Source organism: Danio rerio, chromosome 15 (genome assembly GCF_049306965.1).
Source record: "Danio rerio strain Tuebingen ecotype United States chromosome 15, GRCz12tu, whole genome shotgun sequence".
Taxonomy (NCBI): Eukaryota; Metazoa; Chordata; class Actinopteri; order Cypriniformes; family Danionidae; genus Danio; species Danio rerio.
The window spans coordinates 4075001-4099867 of NC_133190.1; the positions used below are offsets into that span (position 1 = coordinate 4075001).

The 24867-nt window shown below is 38.2% G+C and overlaps 1 protein-coding gene across 2 annotated transcripts in view; it reads left to right on the forward strand.

Moving 5' to 3' along the window:
- Positions 1-23826, forward strand: part of maml2 (mastermind like transcriptional coactivator 2) — a 103600-nt gene extending 79774 nt beyond the window's left edge. For both annotated transcript variants that reach the window (XM_073924334.1, XM_002667380.8), the window contains exons 3-6: positions 1119-2366; positions 17610-17762; positions 19358-19466; positions 22029-23826. In XM_073924334.1, the coding sequence (XP_073780435.1) occupies positions 1119-2366; positions 17610-17762; positions 19358-19466; positions 22029-22795 (2277 nt within the window). In that variant the 3' untranslated portion in view covers positions 22796-23826. The remainder of the gene's footprint in view (positions 1-1118; positions 2367-17609; positions 17763-19357; positions 19467-22028) is intronic.
- Positions 23827-24867: the final 1041 nt, after the last annotated feature.

Consider the following 24867-nt stretch of genomic DNA (forward strand, 5'->3'; position numbering starts at 1 on the left):
CCAATTCACTTGTACCGCATGTCTTTGGACTGTGGGGGAAACCGGAGCACCCGGAGGAAACTCACGCAAATGCAGGGAGAACATGCAAACTCCACACAGAAACGCCAACTGACCCAGCCGAGGCTCCAACCAGCGACCTTCTTGCTGTGAGGCACCACACTACCTACTGCGCCACTGCGTCCCCGTGCTTAGCACAGTACCTCACTGATTCCCATTCTGCTTGTCCATTCACTATGCCACATATGTTTATGTTTTGCAAAGGGGTATCCAAAACCTTTTCTAGAGACCTGTAGAGATTAGCTCCATCAATAGTCTTCAGACTTTCTAAAAAAATCCCATACAGGTGTGTTGAAGCTGGTTAAACTCTGCAGAACAATAGCACTCCAAAAGCAGGACTGGACATCCCTGGTCTAGCACAGAGGTGCTCAATCCTGTTCCTGGAGATCTACCTTCCTGTAGATTTCAGTTGCTACCCATTTCAAACACACCTGCCTGTAATTATCAAGTGCTGTTCAAGTCCTAATTAATTGGATCAGGTGTGTTTGATCAGGGTGAGACCTGTGTTTTGCAGGAAGGTAGACCTCCAGGAACAGGATTGAGGAGCTCTTGTCTAGCACATACATTTTTAGCAATTAGGAGTCTAACCTACATCTGTAGAAATTCCCCTTCTAGGGCCCTTTGGGAAATCATAAACTCTCTATATTAAACCTAGTAGGTCTCTTTTGAAATGCAAAATGGACAACTGAATTTAGTAGACTGCTAAACTTTCCATTTTTCATAGAGATAATTCACCACATTTTCCATACACTGATTTTTAGAACTCCCATCACAGTTTTAATTGGTTTGAAACATCAAAGAGTATTTTAATAAGAGTTTATTAATTAGATCGAGATGGTCTCGTTACACTATGTGCCCATGTCTCCCGCTTGAGCAGAAAACGAGTTCAATCTGGGTGTAGGAAAGCTAGCGTAAAGGCTTTTGAAGAGTTCTTTTGATGAAATCTGCACAGCGATGCCTCTTTAATTGTCAATCAAAAAGTGTTTAGACATGTTTTATTTCCCATGACCTGTGGAACAAGTTCAATAGTTCAACTAAAAGACTTTCTGTTTTATTTTCAGCAGGGACTGAGGAGAAAGATTGAAGCGCAGTCTCCTGGATATACGCCCAAGCAGAATGGCCTCTCCTGTGGTGCATCAGGATCCAACTTCAAGCGTCTCCGTATGGAATCAAGCTCCTTTCGTCCTGGAACTTGTGCTTTAGCTGCAGGTCAGACACAACGATTGGTTGGAGATTCCACCCATGGTAACATCCTTCAAAGAAAGGACACTTTCATGACGTCTCATGGAATTGACGTATTTAACATAACTCTAAAGGACATAAAGAAGGAACCAATTGAAGTTCAGACTTGTGGCCAGGCAACCACAGATCCTTCGATGTTGGTATTTGATTTTAAAGATGAAGTAATCGGACAGATTGACCCAGATCTCCAGGACTTGTTTGATGAGCTCACCAAGAGCGTGCCATCGTTCAACGAGCTAGAGTTTGAGAAGATGCTAAAGCAAGATGATGACTTTGGGCTCGATCTAGGTCGACCAAGTTCTGCAGGAGCAGCCCCTCCTTGTGTTCATCTGGATAAGCCAATCAAGACTGAGTACTCATCAGATTTAAGCCACACAACCGGAGGCTCTCAGCAACTTAGACCAGCCTCTGCTGGACCTTCCTTCTCCATGGCCAACACTACTTTATCCACCTCGCCCATTACATCAGGTCTCCATGGACAAGTACCTTCTGGCGGTGCTTCTCGAGGTCATCCAGCATGGCCTGAGATCTCACACGCAGAGCAACTCAAACAAATGGCTGCTAACCAACTGCAGCCCAACTCCATTCTTCACAACCACCAGCAGAGTCAAGTTAGAAACTGGTCTTCTACCTTAGGTGTGCACCAGACACTTGGCTCCTTCCCTCAGGAGACTCTTCCCGGCAATGCTTCCCTTTCTCAGCAGAGGCTCAATCCTCAGAATACTGGTCAGCCCAAAGGCTTAACAAATTGCTTTCTGAAGCCCAACGGGTTCAACCAGTCTCATAACGTTGACGCAAAGATTCTCAGCAATAAGCCTCTACTGCATTTCAGCCCTAAAGCACCACCTTCCACCACAGGCCAACAGATGCCCGTAATGACTGTCCCACCAAATAAAACAACCATGCAACAACAGCAGGCACCTTCAGCAGGTCAGGGTAGGCACTTTCAGAACTGCCAGCTGCCCATGCAACCATCTTCATGTCTGCAAACTAAGCCTCCAAGTCAAAGGCCGCTGCTCAATCAACATGGAGCTGGAATCAGTTTTAAATTGACACAGCAGAGACAGGTAAGTCACTGCATTTAGGGTCTTTTTATTACAGTGCCTACTGTTGCTGTAAGTTCCTTGAGATATCTCAGGTAAAAAGCCATAAACAAACTGGCTTTAATCCGTCAGCGCAATAGCTTAGTGGGTAGCTCGTTGACGTATGGTGCAGTTGCACATCAGGGTGTCCAGACTTTGAATCCCCGCTCAAGGACATTTCCCAACCCTACCACCCTCTCACTCTCCCACTTCACTTCCTGTCCCAATACTGTCCTATCTAAAAAAGGCCAAAAATAAATCTTTTTTTTTTTTTTAAATGGCATTAATCACTGACCATTAGGGATGTATTATTTCTCATATTTTCATTATTTATAGCTTATAATCTGAGGCTAAACTAGGGCTGGGTGATTATTTAAAAAGTAATTGAAATCGACATGTAGAATGTATAATCAATCAATTTTTTCAGGTCAATTTTTTTCAATTATTTTCCCTACCGCATGTGGAGACACGTGACCCCGCTCTGTTAAGGCTGATTTATACTTCTGGATCGATGAGTATGACCCGGTGCAGCCTTTGTGCGGTTTCATACCTGCGCAACTGAAAAAATGTAACTACACGTCACACGTTTGCACTACATTGACAAAGTTGTGGCTTGAGATGGCATATTTTCTATTACAATTAAATTATTATATTTATATAATAAAATACTTGTTTACAGAAGATGCAAGAAACGCACGTTTAAAATATTATTTACAGGAATGCAAGTTATTTATTTTTATTTTATTTATAAGAAAAAAGTGTGTTCGTTTTACACTGTAAAACTAACTAACTTTACAGAAAATATCTCTAAATTTTTTGTCATTTCAAATTATATTCAAGTCAGTAAAATCACAATCTTTCTAAATTAACAGTTTGACTGTCATTTTAGGTACTTTATCATTAAAGACAAATTACTGACATTTTTGTTTTTTTATAAAGGCAAATTACAGTATTATTTATACAGTACTTTTCGGTTATTTTAAATTATATTCAAAAGTTCATAAAAAATATCTGTAAATTAACAGCTTGACTGTTATTTTATGTACTATATAATTAATGACAAATTACAGCAAATTTCCTGTTTTATACGATAAAATTGCGTATTTTTTACACTATGTTTCTTTGTAAAACTCTTAGCGTGTAACTTTATTGAATGGATTTGATCGTAATAATGTAGGAAAAGTCTGTAAAATAACAGTGTTTTTCTGTAAACATTTTAATGAAAATATCTGTAGATTTATTTATTTTTTTTGCACTTTATTTCAACAAAGAAATTTTACTGTAATTTTGTCATTTCACCTTTTTTTTACGATTTTTTTTACAGTGTAGGCAATGTGTGTTTTAATTGTAGTTCAATGTTGATGTTTAATAAATAATCATAGATTAGTAGTGCATGTTTGCATGTGAATAACACTTCATTCAAATATCTCTCACTTGTAATATGTGGGCATATTTGATCAGTGAACTAAAAAATTAAAATAAATAACTAAAATATTCCTTCATTAATCGAGTTAAAATGTTCAATTATTCGAGATTTTGATTTTAGGAAATTTTAGGATATATTTGGATAGTGGGTTGTTGATTTTGGTCAAGAGTCAATCAAACATTCTAGAAACTAAATGAGGCAGCACGGTGGCTCAGTGGTTATCACTGTCGCCTCACAGCAAGAAGATCGCTGGTTCAAGTTCCAGCTGGGTCAGTTGGCATTTCTGTGTGGAGTTTGCATGTTCTCCCCGTGTTGGCGTGGGTTTCCTTCGGGTGCTCCGGTTTTCCCCACAGTCCAAACACATGCACCATAGGTGAATTGAATAAACTAAAGTGGTGGTGTATGTGTGTGAATGTGAGAGTGTATGGGTGTTTCCCAGTACTGGGTTGCAGCTGGAAGGGCTGAAAAATTTGGCTGTTCATTCCGCTGTGGTGACCCCTGATGAATAAAGGAACTAAGCCAAAGAAAAATGAATGAATGAATTGAAATGAGCCGATTATCATTTAATTATATAACATTAAAGGGTATTATATAAAGAAAATTGGAATATAATCAAGCTACAATGATACTTTTGTCTGCCCATAAAACAAAACTATTGACTTTATTCATCATACATGAGTATATGAGCACTGTTTACTGATGTACATGCCCGCATGCAACTTCCTCAGCTAAAACAAAGCATGGGCACAATTGAGGTACACTGTATATCTGTATATACTGTACACTGGATATTTATAACCACCTCCGAGAATAGTGTGTGTCACAAAACACTGGCTTTTTTATTTTGGGGGTCAAGGGCTGAAAAGTTTGGGAACCCCTGAGTTAGACCCCTACTGAAAAAAACAGCTTAAACCAGCTTAGGCTGGTTGGCTGGTTTTAGCTGGTCGACCAGGCTGGTTTTAGAGGGGTTTTGGCCATTTCCAGGCTGGTTTCCAGCCATTTCCAGCCTGGTCTTAGCTGGTCAGGCTGGGAGATGACCAGCTAAAACCAGCTTGACCAGCCTAGACAGGCTGGGAGCCCAGCTATGTCTATCTTAAACCAGGCTGGTCAAGCTGGTTTTATCTGGATTTAGCTGGTCATTTTCCAGCCTGACCAGCTAAGACCAGGCTGGAAATGGCTGGAAACCAGCCTGGAAATGGCCAAAACCCCTCTAAAACCAGCCTGGTCGACCAGCTAAAACCAGCCAACCAGCCAAGGCTGGTTTAAGCTAGATTTTTCCGCAGGGACTGAATGATGAATTTAGGACTTTAGTCAAATAATTAGCTTTGCTTCATTTTCTATTTAAACGCCGTATCACATTTACGCTGTGCAGAGCAGGTTTTTCTTGACACAATGGAGTCGTAGTGTCAAATCCACACACCCTGCTTTTTTTCCATCTGTCAGCCTGTTGTGTTAGCCGTTAGCAGTCTGCCAACTGCGTTAAGCTAACATTGCTGTAGACCTGTTTTTTTCCTTGATTGTTGCCTGTGTCTAGGCAAGTGTATTTGAAAATGTGTTTCCCCTGAAAGCAGTTTGATGGTATTCCCGGCTTGTCAGAGCATTAACATGCGAAACTTCTAATTTCTCCGCCTGTCACAGTCGCTTGCCGTCAGGGCATAGATGCGCTCAGCGGGATTTGCTAATTGGAGGTTGTTAGCTACAAGGGACAAGTTGTGGAAAATGACAGTAATCTGCTTAGCCCAGTGCCGGAGGTTGAACCACTGATTTGTTATGATTGGGGAGCTTTAGAACACCCTCCTTTTCAGTTTCATACAAACAGTATCTCTCGAATGCCTTTATAGGAAACGGTGATGAGAAGCACACAAGGAGTCGTCCTTACCCGCTGCTTGATCATGACGCAGATGTTGTTCTGTTGTATGAACATACAACTCATTTTGCAGTCATTGATAGGTTTGTAGGGTTCTTTAAAGTAGTGGTTCTGGTACTGGTTTGGCCATGCGGCCCACATATTTCCATGGTCATTAAACTGTTATTAAATTAATTACAGTTTTAGTTTATTTGTAGTTTATTTATATTAACCCCTTCAGACCTGAATTATGTTCCAAATTTCAGAAAAATGGGATATCATGTGATGTCCATTGTAATGGACGCAGGTTCTGAAGGGGTTAAAACATAGTTTGAAAAGTGCTAAATTGAAAACAGTAAAAGTGGTAATACATATATATATATATATATATATATATATATATATATATATATATATATATATATATATATATATAAATATAGTTTGTGCTTAAGTGCAGTTTGCAAAAAAAAAAAAGTATTTCTGTTATATATTTTCTTTTTAAAAGTGTGTACATTTTTCTCCAAGGGTCTACTAAAGCTAAAGTCAAAAATTCAAAAAGCAGTGTAATAATTTAGCATACAATTTAAAGTGGCATATTATGGTCAATATGCTACTTTAAATTGTATGCTAAATTAATTCACTGCTTTCTGAATAACTTGATTCTGATTAGTCAATCGCAGCATTCCATTGTATGTTATTCCCAGATAACAACCGATTAAATTAACAACACAGGCTTATCTGGGTAATACAAATTATCTTGATCATTGATGAACACATTACATTCAAGAAATTGTAATCTTATGTTTAGTAGATCTAATAAATCAGGGGTGTCCACACTCGGTCCTGGAGGGCCGGTGTCTTGGAGAGTTTAGCTCCAACCTTAATCAAACACATCTGAACCAGCTAATCAAGCTCTTACTAGGGATACTACAAACTTCCAGGCAGATGAACTTTAACAGGCAAGTTAAAGCTAAAGTCAGTAGGAAACCGGCCCTCCAGGACTGAATTTGGACACCCCTGTAGTAAATTCTTGTAACTCAGATGAATGTTTTGTTTGTAAATGTTTCTGTTTTCTCCTTTCTGATTGGCCAGCACAGCTGGGTTCACACCAAATGTGGAAAACGTGATTGAGAAAAATGTCGCAAGTTCAAGACAAACGCGTCACTGGACATTTGTTGAATAGTAATCTGACTCTGTTTTCACATTTGCATTGGTTGTACGCAATTTACTCATACAAATACTTATTTGGCATTTAGTTTGAGGGGTTTTTTTTCATGAAAGCAATGTGCATGGCCTGTGTGTTCTAAAAAACTAATGGTTATAAACCTGTCTATATAAGGTCCCAGACTTGACAGTGCATGTCAAAGTACAAACCAAGCATGAGGGCAAAGGAACTGTCTGTTGATCTCCAAAACAAGATTGTCTCAAGGCTGGGGAGGATTACAGAAACATTTCTGCTGCTCTGAAAGTTCCAATGAGCAGAGTAGTCTCCATTATCCGCAAGCGGAAGCTGTTTGGCACCACCAGGACTCTTCCTAGAGCTGGCCGGCCATCTAAGCTGAGTGATCGGGGGAGAAGGCCCTTAGTCAGGGAGATGATCAATAATCCGATGGTCACTCTGTCTGAGCTCCAGCGTTCTTCTGTGGAGAGAGGAGAACTTTACAGAAGGACAACCATCTGTGCAGCAATCCACCAATCAGGCCTGGATGGTAGAGCGACTAGAAGGAATTCACTCCCCGCCTGGAATTTGCCTAAAGGCATCTGAAAGACTCTCAGACCATGAAAATCAAAATTCTGCGCTCTAATGAGACTAAAGTTGAACTCTTTGGAGTGAACGCCAGGCGTTACGTTTGGAGAAAACCAGGCACCACTCATCACCAGGCTAATAGCATCCCTACAGTGAAGCATGGTGTTGGCAGCATCATGCTGTGGGGATGTTTTTCAGCAGCAGGAACTGGAAGACTAGTCAGGATAGAGGGAAAGATGAATGCAGCAATGTACAGAGACATCCTAAATGAAAACCTGCTTTAGAGTGCTCTTGACCTCAGACTGGGGCGACGGTTCATCTTCCAACAGGACAATGACCCAAAGCACACCGCCAAAATATCAATGGAGTGGCTTCACAATAACTTGGTGAATGTCCTTGAGTGGCCCAGCCAGAGCTCAGACCTAAATCCTATTGAACATCTCTGGAGAGATCTGAAAACGGCTGTATACCATCCCTTCCATCCAACCTGATTGAAAGACACTGCAAAGAGGAATGGGCAAAAATTCCCAAAGACAGTTGCATTTGGTTTCATTGTAGAAATGATATGGGGTTAAACTTGCTGCACCAGTGGAAAATGAAGCCTGTTCCAACAGGGAGCATAACAGGCAAACGGACAGTCTTCCCACAGTGAACTGAATTAGTAATGCTATGGAAATAAAGGTTCTGAAATGGTGCTGTGATCCCACCGGAGCTCTCAAACACTTTTGTTCAAGCAGAATTTTTCCCCTATCTGGGGTACGATACACAAAATACATGTAAGAGAGCAGAATTTTATGTCTGTTTAGTTTTTTTTTCACAGATCAGTTGTCAGCATACACGGCAAACTATCTGCGAAATCACAAACTGTCATAATAATCGAGTGCAGCTTTTTAATCGCACACCGCACGCTCTACCTGAAAATAAAAAAAAGCCTCAGACAGTGTAATACATCACATGGAGAGACCTGCGTGGCCCAAAAACTTCAAGCAGTGCCTGATATCTTCTGATTAAAGTGCTGTTACGCTGACTCGTCAGTATCTGGAGAAGCGATTCAAGTATTTCTGGCTCTGATGTGAGACTGTAGATGTGCTCCAAAACCTAGCGAACTGCTTAGCAACTTAGCAGTTGTATATATTATGCACTAACGGAAGCTTATAAATGACTGAATGAAAACATTCGTAGATGGTTGTACTTCACATTATATAAATAAAAATTCTATGGGAGAGTTATGGGAACTATGCAATGCATAGAAGTTGTATTTACAGTAGAGTATACTGTACGTGTCAAAGGCGGCACTTTCATGCATTAAAAATGTAATACAACTTATACAGCGCACTTATTTGTTATACAGTTCATTAGAATGAAGAAATATATTATAGTTATTTCTTTGAAAACATATAAAGAGTTTGGATGCAAAACCCTCTAAATCCAACAGAACTTTTTACTTTTAAATGATCATTTTTCTATCAGGCTCCTCTGATTAGGTTAAAAAGTTTTATTTTATATGTATTGATAAGGTTATTAGCTAGTAAATAAAATTGCTTTTTTTTAAATGTCACTTTAGACAATTCTTTGGTTTTTAACAAGGTAAATTTTCTTTTGCATCAAAACCAGCTAAATCCACTTCTGCTTTTTTTAGTTTTTTATTTTTTTTTAGCGAAAACCTCTAAATCCAAGCATTGGGACAATTAAAAAATTGTTTTCCCAAGCATAAAACACATTACACAAACCACCTAAAATACATAAATCTGTCAAGTAAGTGGCGGTTCATTCCGCTGTGATAAACCAGGGAAAAAGCAGAAGGAAAATGAATGAATAAAATCAATAATTAATAATTAATTATAATGTCAATAATTAGGGTTGGGTGTAGTTTGAGGTTATTCCAATACCGATGCTAAATCGATACTTTAAAAATGATACCAGTGCCTGAACCGATACTTTTAAGCCACAAAATGATGGTGGATGACTCTAGAAAAAATATTTTATTTGACAAAATCTTTTTTCAAATAATTTTAATAGAACAATATAATTTAAGTTTAAAGTAAACATCCATTCATATTTAAATTTTTTAATTGCATTATTATCTTTCCTTTGATCTTTTGCGGGCAGGGGCCACTTATACTTTTGGGGGGCACATTTGAACATATAGTTGTCAGAATTATTAGCCCCCTTTTGATTTTGATTTTCTTTTTAAAATATTTCCCAAATGATTTTTAACAGAGCAATGAAATTTTCACAGTATGCCTGATAATTTTTTTTCTTCTGGAGAAAGTCTTATTTGTTTTATTTCGGCTAGAATAAAAGCAGTTATTAATTTTTTGAAAACCATTTTTGGGGCAAAATTATTAGCCTCTTTAAGCTCATTTTTTTTTTTCAATAATCTACAGAACAAACCATCATTATACAATAACTTGACTAATTACCCTTACCTGCCTAGTTCACCTAATTAACCTAGTTAAACCTTTAAATGTCACTTTAAGCTGTATAGAAGTGTTTTGAAGAATATCTAGTCAAATATTATTTACTGTCATCATGGCAAAGATCAAATAAATCAGTTATTAGAGATGAGTTATTAAAACTATTATGATTAGAAATGTGCTGAAAAATCTTCTCTCCATTTAACTGAAATTGGGGAAAAATAAGCTGGGGGTTTAATAACTCTGACTTCAACTGTATCTCTCTTGATTTAAGATTATTTACTAGACTTCGGACTAGAAACAAGACAAAAGCTCTGAGTAAGACAAGCATTTTTTGCAGCGTGGGGGTTGTGAGAGAGTGCCAGTCCGCTACAGCGGAGCTCAGAAAGCAGCGCATGTTTCCTGGGAAAACGATCCGGGGCCAAATCCAGATGCCGAGCGGGTCCCCGGGGAGCCTCCAGTTTGCAGGAAGTGCAGTGAGAGAGCAGCGGGGCCCGGGCCTGGACTCCTGTCAACTGCTTGTAATGCCGGTGGAATGGCAGCCTAAATCACATCTCTCCTTTATGGACACATGTGGTATTCATTTAGCGATGCACCGCTGAAGAGAGAGAGACGGAAAACAGCTTTATGACACATCAGGATCACAAAGAGTGGATTAGAGAGAGAAACGGCCACACTAACGAGGCTCCGGCTCCCCCACATTAACAAAAGCTTGGGCCGAGGCGGCGCGTTTCACTTAAATCTGAACACAATCTGGCTTTGTGGTTCAAACTTCTGAGAATGGGCTGGATTTCTCACGGTGTCGCCTGGTAGAGCGTTCTGATGTAATGAATAGACCCTGACAGAAGTCAATAGTGCTGTATGTTGGATGTACTGTTGGAGCGTTTTACTACTATATGAGCTGAACTTTAAACATGTTAGCTTGTGTTGAATGTGATGAGGCTTTACATGATTCACATACAAGATTTTTCTTTTTTAAGTCAGCAAGCACACTTTTTGTGTTTTAGAAGAAAGTACTGTTTTGTTTTTCTGCTTCAAAATGTCATCTTTAGTTCAGTGTTATTTATTGTTTATTGTTGGAATTAAACAACACAAAGTTTTTAGATTACATTATTCAAATACCACATTATATATATATATATATGTGTGTGTGTGTGTGTGTGTGTGTGTGTGTGTGTGTGTGTGTGTGTGTATTTTTTATCCAGGAAAATACTATATCACTCTTACTCTTTCATTCAGATAAAGCAATTTTTTTATTCACTTTTAACAGTTTTGGGGGACAGAGTCCATTTCAGAGCAGTTTGACTCTAATAGCATAACTACTATTAATGATAAAAACAATTTAAAAAAAAGTTATTAAACAGTATGTATAAAATGAATGAAACTCATAAAAATCATGCGATAGTAATTGTAACAAACAGTAACAAACAGATTCAATTTTAAAGATGTAAACAAAGACTGGCTGCGTCCGAAACCGCCTACTGCTCAGTAGGTACTGTATTTGAATTTAAACGTACTACTCGGCCGTTAGAAAAGTACGTTCTATACAGTATGAATGTTAAAAGTATGAATGGAATTCGGACGTACTACATCTGCCATTTTGTCATGGTCACGTGACCTACCTGCGTCAGTTGCGTCGCCTCACTTCTATTCATGAATTCTCTCGCGGGGCATTATGGGATAGCGCAGCGTGGATGGGATGCGCACTTCAGAATCTCGCCGGAAGTAGTAAGTCATCCGGGTACATCTCGCCTACTGATTTTCGAATTCTATGAATTCGGACATACTACTCGGCTCGCATACTGATTTTAGCTTACTATATAGTATGGAAGTATGCGGTTTCGGACGCAGCATGTGTGTCAAGGTCAGTGCAATAAAACTTATGATATTAAATAATTTGGTAAGAGTAGCTTTAGTCCATGCTGTAAAATAATAATAATGATAGTAATAATTAAAAAAAATAAATAAATAAAAATATATTTTTTTACTGTTTTATAAGAGAAAATTAATGAAGAATTGTATGCTAACTTTTAATGGCGGTGTGCAGTGTTGGGGGTAACGTATTGCAAATAACGCAATTTACGTAATAATATTACTTTTGTAAGTAAACGCATTACTTTAAAAAAATAAGTAATGATATTTTAATTATTTCACTTAAATTAATTGAATTCACTTAATTCACTTATTTTAATTGCTAAATTAAAATAAACATGTTGAATCCCACACGCAATGAGAAAATGCAGAAACAGACATAAATAAACATGCAGAGCTTTACATTTCTGTGATGGAAATATTCTCATTATTTTGAACAAATGGCAGGAAAGGTAAGGATGATTATCTGAACAGACAGTGGTTTGACTTTTTAATAAGACAAAAAGTACAAAAGTAGCAAACGCATTGCTTTAAATTTTCATTAATCTGTATATATGGCATGTAGAGCTCCGGGGTCAGGAAGTTCTCAGAAGATAACATGATCCTACATGATTTTTTTGTGCCTTTTTATGTTTTTATGATTGATTGATTGATGATTAATCAGTCTATTTAATCTAATCAGACTAATAAATCCATTGATTAATTGAGTATGGATTGAACATTGAATAATTAACGCAAATAAACATTGTTATTTCAGTAATAAACGATGAAATAGTATATCTTTAATACTTTTAAAATAAATTATGAATAAAATAATACATTCATTTATTTTCTTTTCGGCTCAGTCCCTTTATTAATCCGGGGCCACCACAGCGGAATGAACTGCCAACTCATCCAGCACGTTTTTTTATGCAGTGGATGCCCTTCCAGCCGCAACCCATCTCTGGGAAACATCCACACACTCATTCACATTTATACACTACAGACAATTAAGCCTACTCAATTCACCTGTTCTGCATGTCTTTGGACAGTGGGGGAAACCGGAGCACCCACGCGAACGCAGGGAGAACATGCAAACTCCACACAGAAACGCCAATTGACTACCTGACTGCATCGCCTGAATAAAACATATATAAATCATAACTAAATAAATAATATTTCATTTCAGTTTTCGCCTCTACTTTGAATAAAGCTCTACTACTCGCCCAATGTGTAGTTCTTTAAAAGTCTGCCATCATTCAAATGTCCTTTATCCAATTTCCCTTATTATCATCATCCTTTCTTTCTGAGAGCATTGAGTTCATTGATATTTTTAGAGCATTTTTTTTTCTCTCAGGAAGAGATTCATCTTTGTGTTGTGAAATGAGCTTATCAGTGGTCCGGACAGACCTCCGTTTCCCTCTCATTAATTATGAGGCAGTGTGGCATCTAGAAAAGTCTTCTCTCTGAACGGCTTTTCTTCCAGCTCTGCGGCCCGACGGAGGAATTCTGGAGTGTTTTCCTTTCTGGACCTCTGGAGTGGAGCTGGAGTGGGAGTTTCTCTCCTCAAGACATCTGTTCTCAAATTAATAGCCCGACGTAACGCGGTGGGGTTTCAGTAAAAGCCTTGCTGCCCTGGGAAATGTTTGGTGTCAACACTGAGATTGACACTGTGTATATACACAGAGTGTGTTTGGCCAATCGGGTTGAGTTTGTTAAGGACAGAAGCTTGTCTTCGGAGGAAAAAAAAATGCTTGTCTTACTTTTAGTATTTTGTCTTGCTTCTAGTCCAAATATCTAAAAATCCTTAAATCAAGAAGACTTTTCTAGACAAGCCAAAAAATAAATTGTTTTCATAAATAATAAGTAAAAATATGCAAATGGGGTTTGCAAAAAAATCTTGTTTTCGCTTTATTATTTTTAAAAGGAATGATTAGTGACATTCACTCCCTCATTAGCATAAACAGCCCTGATTGAGATGCATCTGTCCACTAGGGATGGGCGCTACCACAATTTTTAAAGGCGATACGATACCGATACTTTTTGTTAAAATGTTTACGATACGAAAATGAATGTATGTATAAATTTGTTATAAATGGGTTGTTTTTGTTTCAGTCACATACCGTTGAAGTCAGAATTATTAGCCCCCCTGAATTATTATCACCACTGTTTATTTTTTTCCTAATTTCTGTTTAATAAAGGGAAGATTGTTTCAGCACATTTCTAAATATAATAGTTTTACTAACTCATTTCTAATAACAGATTTATTTTATCTTTGCCATGATGACAGTAAATAATATTTTACTTGATATTTTTCAAGACACTTCTATACAGCTTAAAGTGACATTTAAAGGCTTAACTAGGTTAATAAGGTGAACTAGGCAGGTTAGGGTAATTAGGCAAGTTATTCTATAACGATGGTTTGTTCTTTAGACTATCGGAAAAAATAATTCGCTTAAAGGGGCTAATAATTTTGTCCCAAAAATAGTTTTTAAAAAATTCAAAACTGCTTTTATTCTTACCGAAATAAAACAAATAAGACTTTCTCCAGAAGAAAAAATATTATCAGACATACTGTGAAAATGTCATTGCTCTTTTAGATACCATTAGGCAAAATATTTTTAAAAATAATAAAAAAATCAAAAGGGTGCTAATAATTCTGACTTAAACTGTACATTAAATGTTTAAATATCTGTTAAATATGGTGCTGCTTATATTATTTCACCATTTGTACACGAATACAAGTAGTGAATGTGCTGCTTGTTCGTGGGTGGGGCTTTGTCAGTGTGGTAATGTGGGCTGTTGTGGCTACAGTGCCAGGGCTGAATTTTTGTCCCAGTCTGCCCCTGGATGTATGGATGCAGTCCTCCAAGCTCATGGGATTCTATACTGGACATTATTCCTATTACATGACAAGACATTTGTCCAAGCAAAGTCAGACCTTACTGTCCTAATTAAATAATTCAAAATTAAGACATGATCATATTTTATTTTGGTAAAATAAGCATAATCTAGAGGGTACTTCTGATACCAAATGATCAACTAGAAGTCAAGTTATCATTGTTGTTCCTAAAACTTGGATAGGCGACAAGACTTTTTAGGAATTTGTAGATATTTGGACTCGAAACAAGACAAGAACTGTAGGTCAGGTTCAAGTACTTGACACAGAGTTTTTACCTTTACTTTCATGCTCAGCACCAATGTCTTTTTCTTAGACATTCATTATGATTATCAGATCATGTGATAGTCTTGTTTTCTAACCAGAAAGTCTTGGAACAAAATGAGAATTTCACATTATGCTGCAAAAGGAAAATGTCATATTTGACAATCGTCTCTTCTGGCTCACAAAAAAATTGATGATAAAACAACCAGGAGGACATTCTGATTCTGAGCATGGGACCTTTGTTTGTCCCGTATTAAAACCCTGATGTTAAAATAAAAATAAATATGAGAATTATGTAATGTTTACCATTATACACTGACTATATTCACACACTCTTGCTACACAAAGGTGTTCAAACACATTAAAAAGGGGATTTTTACATAATAGAACCCCTTTAAGACGTTTGTTTTTCTTTACCCGTATTAAAACCCTGATGTTAAAGAAACACTCCACTTATTTATAGGCCCATTTCACAAGTCTGCTTCAGTTAAACAGTTGAGTTTTAGCATTTTTGAATCCCTTTCACCTGATCTCCAGGTCCAGCAGGAACCCTTTTAGCTTAGCTTAGCTTAGCATAAGTCATTAAATCAGATCAAACCATTAGCATCTCACTCAAAGAAATGTTTAAAAGGAGTTGAGATCATTTTCCTATTTGAAGCACAAATCTTCTGTAGTTACATCATAAGACTAAAGTTGTTGCAGGAAATAAGCGAAATTGAGAGGTGTTGATGTCCTCATCTTTGCTTTCTTTAAAATTGTTCTGGATTTTGTTCAATCTTCGTCAGGTACAGTGAAAACTTTAAAGGCGGATGGCTGCTTCTCACTCAGGGCTGTCTATGCTAATGAGGGAGAGATTGTCACTAGTGGGTGGGGCTTCCCCTCTGATGACATGTACAACGGCACTCTCAATCAAAGTGTTTCTGCAGACTGTTTTTATGAAATGTTAAAATAATAATAAGAATTAATTAATGTTTACCATTATACACTGACTATATTCACACACTCTTGCTACACAAAGGTGTTCAAACACATTAAAAAGGGGATTTTTACATAATAGAACCCCTTTAAGACGTTTGTTTTTCTTTACCCGTATTAAAACCCTGATGTTAAAGAAACACTCCACTTATTTATAGGCTCATTTTACAAGTCTGCTTCAGTTAAACAGTTGAGTTTTAGCATTTTTGAATCCCTTTCAGCTGATCTCCAGGTCTAGCAGGAACCCTTTTAGCTTAGCTTAGCTTAGCATAAGTCATTAAATCAGATCAAACCATTAGCATCTCACTCAAAGACTGTTTTTATAAAATGTGATCATAAAAATGAGAATTAATTAATGTTTACCATTATACACTGACTATATTCACACACTCTTGCTACACAAAGGTGTACAACCCTGCTGAAAAATCCAGCTTAAACAAGCCTAGGCTGGTTGGCTGGTTTTAGCTGGTCAACCAGGCTGGTTTTAGAGGGGTTTTGGCCACTTCCAGGCTGGTTTCCAGCCATTTCCAGCCTGGTCTTAGCTGGTCAGGCTGGGAGATGACCAGCTAAAACCAGCTTGACCAGCCTAGCCAGGCTGGGAGCCCAGCCAAAACCAGCTATGTCCAGCTTAAACCAGGCTTGTCAAGCTGGTTTTAGCTGGATTTAGCTGGTCATTTTCCAGCCTGACCAGCTAAGACCAGGCTGGAAATGGCTGGAAACCAGCCTGGAAATGGCCAAAACCCCTCTAAAACCAGCTTGGTTGACCAGCTAAAACCAGCCAACCAGCCTAGGCTGGTTTAAGCTGGATTTTTCAGCAGGGAAACATTTTAAAAAGGGGATTTTTACATAATAGAACCCCTTTAAGACGTTTGTTTTTCTTTACTAAAGCCTAGGAAGGTTTTCTTATTTAAAGCGTAATTATCTTACTGACTTGTTTCTAGTGTGTATCTTCCTAAATCATTAATTTATTTCTTGTATATAGATGGTTATTTTTGCAGTAAAAAAACAGTAAGAGTGCATTTCAGGAAAACGCACACACACAAAAAAAGGGGGGCCTATGAGATTATCTGTTATTGCGCGCATCTGTGGCTGAATAAATCTGTCCTTTGCTGGCAGCAATTGGGTTGTGCCCCATAGGATCATTCTCATAAGAGCGCAGCCATCAGTCATACAGTAAACCCACGCTACTGTACGCAGAAAACCAACAGGAGAGCTCATAAAATTCATCTACCAGCAAGAAAAGTTATTTAATACTGAGAACTATTTGGAAAAAACAGCATACGCAGCATGCAAGCTAGTGTATTTGTCACTGCAAGCATATTAAAATGGCAGGATGTTTTGAGGAATTCTGCCTAATTGTACTCCCTTTGGTACCATTATGTCCCCATTATATACATGAACGTGTTTTCTCCAAGTGATAGAACAGTGTGGGAAAGGCTATGGAAAATCCCTATCACCACACACACAGGAAGTCACATGCGAAAGGAGACCGCGCAGCATCAGATTGAGTATAAACAAAGGTCGCCCTCTAGTGGATTAAGTGTTTAATCACAATAACATTGAATGAGATTTTTCACTCAAAACTGACAATTCTGTTATCATTTATGAGTTTGAGAGGGGGGCTTTGTTGAAAACCTGGTATCCGAACGATTCCTTAACTTTTTTTTTTCATCTCTTGACTTCCATAGTAGGAAAAACAAAAGTATAATCTTTTAATCACTTGAGGGAGAGTAAGTCCAGTGCTCAGTTTGATATTTTCTGATGTGTATTTAGTAATAATACTCTTACTTGTATTTGTAGGGGATTTCTTCAGCACCGCGTTTACCGGTGAACGGCCGTCCTGTGGATTTACCAAGTCAGGTTCAACAGCAGAGGCCTCCGCAGAAGAACCCGAACCAGGAGCAGAACCTGCAGAGACAACTGGGCCAGCCACAGCCTAACATTGCTGATATGGTGAGCGCTACAGTTTGGAAATGTCTTTTTTCATGCTTAAAGGGATAGTTCACCCAATACTGAAAATTCAGTCAGCATTTACTTACCAAACTTGCAAATTTGTTGGAATTTATTTCTTTTGAACACAAAAGAAGATATTTTGAAGATTGTTGGAAAGTATTTGTTTTTCACCTACTATGAATGTCAATGACTACAGGTTTCCAACATTCTTCACAACGTATTCTTTTGTGTTTTGTGTGAGGTGGAGTAAATAGCGAGTAAATTATAATTTTTTTGGGTGAACTATCCAAGAGTTTTGAAGAATTGTTTTTTTTAAATGCTAAAAAGCGATTATTACTATCATACTAAATAATATTAACATTTTAATTAATAAATATCATAGTATTTTGAAAATACACCTGTTCATTACAATATATTTTAAAGGTTTTTTTTAACGGAATCAAGGCATTTGTTTGATTATGAAAGTTGTGTTAAATTGCTTAACCCATTCATTGGCAGATTATTTAGCATATCCCTGCTGAAAAATCCTAGGCTAGTTGGCTGGTTTTAGCTGGTTGACCAGCCTGGTTTTAGAGGGGTTTTGGCCATTTCCAGGCTGATTTCCAGCCATTTCCAGCCTGGTCTTAGCTGGTCAGGCTGGAAAATGACCAGCCAAATCCAGCTTAAACCAGCTCGACCAGCCTGGTTTAAGCTGGATATAGCTGGTTTTGGCTGGACTCCCATCTTGGCTAGGCTGGTCAAGCGGGTTTTAGCTGGTCATCTCCCAGCCTGGCCAGCTAAGACCAGGCTGGAAATGGCTGGAGACCAGCCTGGAAGTGGCCAAAACCCCTCTAAAACCAGGCTGGTCGACCAGCTAAAACCAGCCTAGGCTGGTTTAAGCTGGATTTTTCAGCAGGGATTTCAAGGAAAAACTCACTTTATTTTGACTTATCATATCTGAAAACTATAAAAATGTGTACTTGTCTAGAAAATGTTTCTTGATTTTATTATATTTAAACTAGGGTTGGTCCGATAGATGCTATCGTCCATCGCCGATGGCTGACAGACACCACGATGCTGAGCCAGCATCACGATCCTACGCCCCGTCCCTGTTGCAACGAAAAATTCACACTCAGGCCCTGTTTACACTAATAGTTCTTAGTTTTTAAAAGGCATTTTAGAATGAAAACGATCCACATCCACTCTGGCGTTTCACCTAGCATTTCTGAGCAGTCCTCTTTCCACACTACTGCTGAAAACATACATCACGTGACCACACACAGGCACAGACACACACACACTGGCATGCGCTCGAGACAGCGGGTCCAGGCAGTTAGCGGGTCAGTAGACTGGTTCAATCTTTCGCTTTTACGCTTGTACTTATTAATTTTAGCGAAAGCCTCTCTGTTATTACTGTGGGAAAGAGTGAGTTAATGTTTATTAATAAAATACTGTATATCTTACTATCATTATTGAACAAGTATTGTATAATTCGCACACTGATGACGACTTGCCTTAGTTTACTGTAAATGTTGAAATTAGCATTGAATGTTTGCAATTTTATTGAACTTTTATTCCAAAACTTCATTATTTTCTCCCTGCATTTTTTTTCTCAGGAGAAACTGAACACGCAGGATCAGTTCAGTCGTCATCTAACACGACCTCCACCAGACTACAAACACCCTCGCAATGGAGTTGGAGCTCCACAGACAAGCTTATACTCAGGTGGGGATGCTGTTTTCAGTGACATACAATATGGGAAGGGAATATCTAGTTAAGTCGGGGATTGTCCAAACTGGGTCCTGGAGAGCCGGTGTCCTGCAGATTTTAGCTCCAACTTGCCTCAACACACCTGCAAGGATGTTTCTAGAAAGCCTAGTAAGAGCTTGATTAGCTACCACAGGTGTGTCTGATTTGGGTTGGAACTAAACTTTGCAGGACACCCCTGCTGAAAAAAAACAGCTTAAACCAGCCTAGGCTGGTTGGCTGGTTTTAGCTGGTCGACCAGGCTGGTTTTAGAGGGGTTTTGGCCATTTCCATTCTGGTCTTAGCTGGTCAGGCTGGGAAATGACCAGCTAAAACCAGCTTGACCAGCTTAGCCAGGCTGGGAGCCCAGCCTAAACCAACTATGTCCAGCTTAAACCAGGTTGGTCAAGCTGGTTTTAGCTGGATTTAGCTGGTCATTTTCCAGCCTGACCAGCTAAGACCAGGCTGGAAATGGCTGGAAACCAGCCTGGAAATGGCCAAAACCCCTCTAAAACCAGCCTGGTCGACCAGCTAAAACCAGCCAACCAGCCTAGGCTGGTTTAAGCTGGATTTTTCAGCAGGGACCGGCCCTCCAGGACCGAGTTTGGACACGCCTGAGTTAAGTTATTCAAAGTTATCCAGTTAAAGTCACTAACAGAGTTGACATTTATTTTCCACCATTTTGTGTTGTTGTGGAAGATGCTAACCTGAAACCTCATAATTTTATGTATTTTAATTATATTTTTGTTTTTAAAATCAGAAATTCACTGAAATGTAACAATAACAGAGTTGACATATAATTAATCTACTCTTGGTGTATCCTAAACATTTTGTACAAATTAATTTGAGAGGAATAATGACATACCTCAATGCCTTTTACAGTCTCCCGCCAGAGGGAAATGACATCACTTGGAGCAAGTCACATGCTTTTTCTATCAGCGAATTACAGTTTGTTCTGCTTTTTCTATAATCAATGTCCCCGAAAACATACAGACAGGCATAAAATGTATTATTATGGCAAATTACAAAATGTTCAGAAAATAGATGATTTTTTTTAATGTTTGACACACAAAAAGATGAAAAATGGTTCCTAAATACACAAACTAAATTTTTTTAAATATATATATATATATTTTTTTTTTTAAGCGGTTTTTCACTTTTAATTTGATAGGACAGTGGAGGTTACAGACAGGAAAGTATTGGGAGCAGAGAGAAGTGAAGGGTCAGCAAAGGGCCTCGAGCCTTGAATTGAACTTGGGTCGCCGTGAACACCATGGTGCTATTCACCTTATCCATCGCCGACAAGCGGGCGCTGCCATTTGAATCTTTCTGGCTTGAGACTTCCGGTCTCATTCACTTCCATTCATTTTTAGACATTAAAAACTGCTCGTTTTGCTGTTTGATGTTGTAAACTGATATTTTCTTATTATATTCTTCTACTTGGTCTGTATAGTCATGCAAACATTTGTTTGTAGAGCAAGTAGTTTGACCGTTTTCTGCCGTTAATTATTACTAGTCATTTTTCCCAAAGCCGAGTGAATCAGAAGTTCTAAAACAATCGCGAAAACAGGCGCACTTCCGCATTTTAGAATAAGGTCAATATATATTGGCGCCGACAAACAAACATTATTTTTGATTTACTATTATTTAATTGACATCATTTATTATCATTTGTTTTTATTCATTATTCCAAAATAGGAGTGACATGCTTTAAGGCTTTAGCCTCTTTACACAGTGATAACGGTAAATATCGGAAAATTTCTGGAACAACTTTACCGGTAAATTCATAAACAAGCTGTTCACACAGGAACGGACGTTCTGGAATTTTTCCGGAAAAGACCATTCGCATGTCCATTCCAAAACACAGGTAAATTCTGACATCATCAACCAGAAATGACCTCTAAACGACAGCGCTTGTATTTGTAAACATAAGAGGGATTGGCCGTTTCGTGATGGTTTCAATTTGATCTAAAGCTTTAGCATACATGCAGCTGCTTTGTGACACATCCCAAGGCAGAAACGCATTCTGCAGCGAAATGTTTACACACTTGATTGGCTAAAGTAGACGTGTTCTAGACGTGAACGCACTCTTTCCAGCACTCTTCCTTCTGCGTTCACACAGCGCAGCTTTTCCAGCAAATTACCAGTTACAAGTTACAACTTCTCCTTACGGAAAATTGACGTAACAGATTTACCGGTATTTTCAAAATGAGCCTGTTCACACATACAGACCTTTCCGGAAAATACCTGTATGTGTTAGGGGGTTTTGTTTTAGGTCCCCTGGTGTTCTTAACAGTATATGTAACACAGGCCCACAAAAGGCTTTTTTTTTTTTTTAATTGAGATAATTGAATTAAAATCATATGAACAATGAATAAAAAAGGCTTCCATTGATGTGTGGTTTGTTATAGGACACTATTCGGCTGATATACTGCTATATTGGTTTGATCTGTCCTTGTCTTTATACATTAAGAGTGCAACTTAGTTTGGTAAATCAGTATTTTTTAATAATCGTTCTCTTTATGTATGCATTCAAAACAGGCAATGTGTCAGACCAAAGTGACATCCAATCCTTGTCCTGCCAGCTGGCCAATGCACCAGGTGCCAAGATGGCTGCCTCAGGAGAGAGGAGGTTTCCTCTTGGACAAGATCCTAATTCAGGGCCCACGGGAGCTCAAGCTTGTGCGAACCAGCAGCCCGGTGGCCTGAGCCGAATGGGTCTCCAGCCAAACAAGACTCAGTTTCATGGGACAAACAGTCAGGGTGGCGCTTTTCAACTGGTGAGGACCAGCGTCAGTCAAGATTCCCTGCTGGGGCAAAGACTGAGTGACAGCAGGATGGACGCTGCTTTAAACTGGGCGACAAGTGCCAAACAGAGTGGATTAGATGTCAAACGTCTCCCCAATGCAGTGGCACCCCAAAGTGACGTTCATTTCGCTCCTAGGTCTATTTGCCCTCCCAACCAGGTGGCACCTCATTCAAGCCTTCTACCGCTAAACCCTGCTAACAGAAGCTCTGCTCCCAGATCCAGCCAGCCTAGGATACCCCCGTTACCCGGGGTGAACCAGTCGTCTGTCGAACAGCAGGGTTGTCCATCCACATTTGGAGGGATGAACCAAAGCCCGGTGACGTACCAGAACAACCGGGCAGGACGTCTGACCTTTGACTTCCTACCAGAGGACGATAACACGGTACCAGGGATCAATGCGGACTCTGATTTCATCGACTCTCTGCTTAAATCAGGCTCAGGCAACGATGACTGGATGAAAGACATCAACCTGGAGGAAATTCTAGGAGGACATTCATAAAAAACTAAACAAGGGACCGTTGTTGGAACTTTGTTCTCTACTTGAAGCCGTGCATTAAAGGAACACTCCACTTTTTTGGCTCATTTTACAAGTCACCTAGAGTTAAACAGTTGAGTTTTAGAATTTTTAAAACTATTCAGACGATTTTGGGTCTGGTGGGAGCACTTTTAGCTTAGTTTAGCATAAATCATTAAACCGGATCAGACCATTAGCATCTAACCCAAAAAAATTTTTTTTAAAGAGTTTGGATAGCTTAGCATAAATTATTTAATCACATTGCACTGTTAGCAACTTAGCATTCTTTTCCTAAATTAAAAACAAGTTTCAATAGCTTAGCATAAGTCATTGAATCGGATTAGGCCATTAGCATCTCACTCAAAATAAATTCAAAAATGAGTTTTGATAGCTTAGCATAAATCATTGAATTAGATTAGACTGTTAGCATCTCAGTCAACAAAAATTCAATAAAAAGTTTTGATAGCTTAGCATAAATCATTGAATCGGATTAGACCATTAGCATCTTACTCAACAAAATATAAAAAAGAGTTTGGATAGCTTAGCATAAATTATTGAATCACATTAGACTGTAAGCAACTTAGCATCCGTTTCCAAAATTAAAAAAAAAGTTTCAATAGCTTAGCATAAATCATTGAATCGTATAAGACTATTAGCATCTCACTCAACAAAATAAAAAAAAAAGAGTTTGGATAGCACATAATTATAATACACTGAAAAAAGTGTTGCATGCAAAACTGTTGCAAACAATTTATTTGTGTTGAATTTAAACAAACAAATTAAGTTTAATAATGTTCAACCTAATTTGTTTGTTTAAATTCAGCGCAAATAAATTGTTTACAACAACTTAACGTAAAAAAATTTAGTAAATCCAAGGAATCATCTTTGAATGATTTTTTTCAGTGTACCTTTAAATAGTCCCAGCTAGCAATCTAGGTTGACTTTAGCTTAGGGATGGCTGACGTGAATTGATGTTTCAACACAGTTTTAAGGTCCTGAAGTCTTTCGAAACACTGCACCGAAGCATGATCTGAAACAGCCAGGTCATGTGACTAAGGTGATTCGAAACACCAGGTCACATGATTGAAGCGATTGAAAGCATCGGCCATTTCAGAAGCGTTTGAAGACCTGCCAAATCTGCCTTTGACTGACAGGGGAAAAAAAAACTGTTTCATGTAGTCTAGTGGACCGCATGGATGTTGCTAGGCCTATTTTAGGGGGCCTGTAGCCCCCTATATTTCTACTCAGCCCCCCTATAACTTTTGCAATTAGCTCATAAACTGTACACTAAATTATCTCCTCAGTCCTCTTTAAATTTGATAAGAAAACGGCGGCAGAATTCGGCTCTTTTCCGTCTTTTTATTTTTCATTTGATCAGCAAACCAAGGCCGTGGACAGCAAGAGAACGAGGTGTGTGTTTATCGATAATTTGTTATAATATCTGACATTTTGCAGTTCTTTGATAAAGATAACCTTATATCCTCTGTATTCCAATGTCACGGAGGAGCAGTCGGGTTTTCTCTGCATTCACCTTATCAGTTGGAGTAACTCTTAACGAACATTTTTCTATTTTTGTTTCAAAATGAACTACCAGCAATGAACACTGTACAGTTCATGTATCATTAACTAAACAATACAGTCTTGCACAGAAAGGATTAAGCACAGTGACAGAATAATGTACCCATTTATGTGTCACACTGACAGAGATAGAAACATCAACTGTTGTCTAGTATTAAAAAAAATACTTCTTATTTATTATTATCATTCAGATCATGAAATATGTGAATAAGCCTGTAATTAGAAAAAAAAAAAAAAAATATATATATATATATATGTCATTTAATTAGTAAAGTGGCAATTTTTTTAATTTAATACATGCAAACAAAAATGCACTTGAATATAGAAAGTGGCTTTTACTATAGTAAACAGGTGGGTTGAGCCTATTTGGCTTATTCAGAACTCAAATGGCTGTGCCTGTCTATGTAATATAGTTGAATAACTATTATATAACATTTTTAAATGTATTACTGTTAAATTACTACTTAAAATTGTAATAT